Source organism: Lepidothrix coronata, unplaced genomic scaffold (genome assembly GCF_001604755.1).
Source record: "Lepidothrix coronata isolate B3197 unplaced genomic scaffold, Lepidothrix_coronata-1.0 Scaffold443, whole genome shotgun sequence".
NCBI classification, from domain to species: domain Eukaryota; kingdom Metazoa; phylum Chordata; class Aves; order Passeriformes; family Pipridae; genus Lepidothrix; species Lepidothrix coronata.
In genome coordinates this window covers 49510-52328 of record NW_016690623.1, presented here as the reverse complement: position 1 = coordinate 52328, position 2819 = coordinate 49510, and the positions used below count along the sequence as shown (strand labels likewise).

The 2819-nt window shown below is 63.2% G+C and overlaps 1 protein-coding gene across 2 annotated transcripts in view; it reads right to left on the bottom strand.

Moving 5' to 3' along the window:
* The window catches only part of DAPK3 (death associated protein kinase 3), a 5322-nt gene extending 3615 nt beyond the window's left edge, over window positions 1-1707 (bottom strand). The window contains exons 1-3 of one of the 2 annotated variants that reach the window (XM_017839637.1): window positions 1629-1700; window positions 1511-1564; window positions 138-498 (exon numbers count right to left, since the gene is read on the bottom strand). In XM_017839637.1, coding sequence (XP_017695126.1) covers window positions 138-498; window positions 1511-1530 — 381 coding nt within the window. In that variant the 5' untranslated portion in view covers window positions 1531-1564; window positions 1629-1700. Of the gene's footprint in view, window positions 1-137; window positions 499-1510 lie in introns of both variants that reach the window. The other variant, XM_017839636.1, reaches the window with a different exon arrangement.
* Between the last annotated feature and the right edge of the window lie 1112 nt (window positions 1708-2819).

Sequence of the window (2819 nt, the reverse complement as noted above, 5' to 3'; positions counted from 1 at the left end):
AGGAATCTGCACCTCCCAGACCTCACCTGGGAACTCATCCCTGCTCTCTGAGGAATCTGCACCTCCCAGACCTCACCTGGGAACTCATCCCTGCTCCCACCACCAAGCACGGGGCACCTGCCCCTCCCAGCCCTCACCTTCAGGTCGAAGTGGGCGATGTGCTTGGAGTGCAGGTAGTGCACCCCGTCCAGGATCTGCTTGAGGAACTGGGTGGCCTCCTCCTCCGTCAGGGACTCCTTCTCCGCCAGGAAGTCGAAGAGCTCCCCGCCCGACACCAGCTCCAGGATGAGCACCACGTCGGTCTTGTTCTCGAAGATGTCGTGCAGGGTGATGATGTTGGGGTGCTGGATCTCCCTCAGGATGTCCACCTCCCTCTCGATCTCCTCCCGGCTCACGCCCCGGCGGCTGGACGACAGCCGGCGCTTCTTGATGAACTTGGCCGCGTATTCCAGGCCCGTTTTCCTCTCCCGGCACTTCCGGACGATGGCGAATTGGCCGCTGCGGGATGAGGGAAGGAGGTGAGGTGAGAATCTCCCTCATCACATCCTTGGAAACAGCAGGAGGACACACTGTTTCCTCCCAGGACCGCCAGGAATTGGGATCGGATGGTGCCCATCTGCTCCCAAGGCTTTACACACCCCGGCACTGCTGGAGCAAGCCCGGCGCTTCCTGGGATGGAGGAAAGGAATTCCTCCCAGGAATGTGGCAGCTGCAGGCCATCCCTGGGCTGTTCAGGTGCTGCTGTGACCACCCAGGCTGGGAGATGCCCAACAGCCCCTCTTTTCCAGCCAGGAAACTCCAGGTTGGTCCCCGGAGCCAATCCCAGAGCCCGGTGGTCCTGGGGGACCGTAAAGCTCTGAAGGGAAAGGCAGGTGGAGGGGGAAATGTCTTAAACCAGAGCAACTGCACCTGGACCCAAGATTCCTTTATACTTTTATACATTCCTGGATCACAGCTGGGGCCACCCACAGCCCCTCCCAGGGCAGGGACCGGCTTTGCCCAGGTAGGATCCACAGCACAGCCCTGAGAGGGAAGAGAACCCGGAGGAACCCCTGGAAGCTGCTTTGCTTTGAGACAAAACCCACCCAAGTGACCCAAAACAGTTTTTGCTGCCCAAGGATTTTTCCCAGTGGCCGAGGAGGAGCCACGGCCGAGGCTGGGCTGGAGGATCCCGAGGCAGCTCCCCCAGCTCCGCCTCTGCATCCCGGATGATTAAATCCCATCTGCAGGCAGTGAGTCAGCCTGGATCCCTCCCCGGGCACAGAGCCAGGAGCAGCCACCGAGGCCCGGAAGCTGCCGGCTCCGGCCCTGCAGCCCCGGCTGGAGCTCCAAAAGGAGCAACTTTAATGTTAATTAACACCTTTTTTTAATCTCTCCTTGCCAGAGGTGCCCGGCTCCCGGCACAGCCGCTGGCAGGGGGGGCACAGGGGCACCACGAGGGGTCCAGCAGCCGGTGAAGCTCCCGGCTGGAGGTGCAGCCCCCCCAGAGCGTGGGGGGGACGTCCCTCACCTGCCCAGCTCTTCCCCCATCTCATAGAAGTCCTCCACGCTCTCCTGGCGGAAGGTGGACATGGCTGCGGAGCCGTTTGGAGCGGGAGCCGCCGCGGTGCCGTGAGGAGAACGGGAAGTCCGGGGGGAAGTCAGGGAACAGCCAGGAAGCAGCCGGGGATCAGCATCTGCGGCACCAGGAAAAAGGGGGGTTGTGTCCCGGGAGCTCAGACCAACACCCAGCACAGGGATCCTGTCCCTGCCAACCCCCAGGACACCGGGAAGGAGCCCCCAGGCCACACGGCCCCAGCTGATCCAGGGATTAACCCCAAGGGTGCCCCACATCCCATCCCATCCCATCCCAAAGCCTGCAGGGACCCCCTGACCCCCGCGGGGATGCCCTGGGGGGACACAGAAGGAAAAGGGGCAGTGGCTGTGTGGGCTCCATTGCCGTGGGCCTTGCTTGATCCCAAAGCAGCCAGAAAAACCCAGTTGTGGTGGAGAGACCCCCCAACTCAGCCAGCAGCACCCTCCTGCCCCCAGCCCCACTGTCCCTCCCTGCCCCACACCCACAGCCTCCCCAATCGATCTTTCACTGCTCCTCCCTGCCCCACAATCCCCAGTTCCACGGCAACCCCCTGAATCCCCCTGAGCCCCCCCTCCTAATCCCCCACAGCCCCTCCCTGTCCCACAAGCCCCAAATTCAGAGCCCCCACCCAGTCCCACCCCCAGTCCCCCACAGCCCCTCCCTGTCCCATAAGCCCCAAACTCAGAGTCCCCCACCCTCAATCCCCTCCCTGCCCCAAAGGCCCCACACCCAGAGACCCCTAAATCCCAATCCCTCTCTGCCTCATAATCCCACAGCAATCCCCAATTCCCCACAGCCTCTCCCACATCCACAGACCCACACCCACCACTCCGATCCTTCCCCACCCCTTTCCTGGCCAACAGCCCCCCCCATTTCTATCCCGACCCCTCCTTTTCCAGCCCCACAGCCCACTCAATCCCTCCCCATCCCTTTCCTACCCCACAGCCAACCCCCCCCCAGATCCAAATCTCTACCCCTCCTTTTCCAGCCTCACACAAAACCCCCAATCCCAATCCCTCCTCTTCCAGCCCCACAGCCCCCCCATCCCAGTTCCTCCCCCTCCTTTTCCTGCCTCACAGCCCCTCCCTATCCCACAGGCCCCACACCCACAGCCCCCCCCCAATCCCTCCCCATCCCTTTCCCGCCCCACAGCCCCTCACAGCCCCACACCCACAGCCCCCCCCCAATCCCTCCCCATCCCTTTCCCGCCCCACAGCCCCTCACAGCCCCACACCCACAGCCC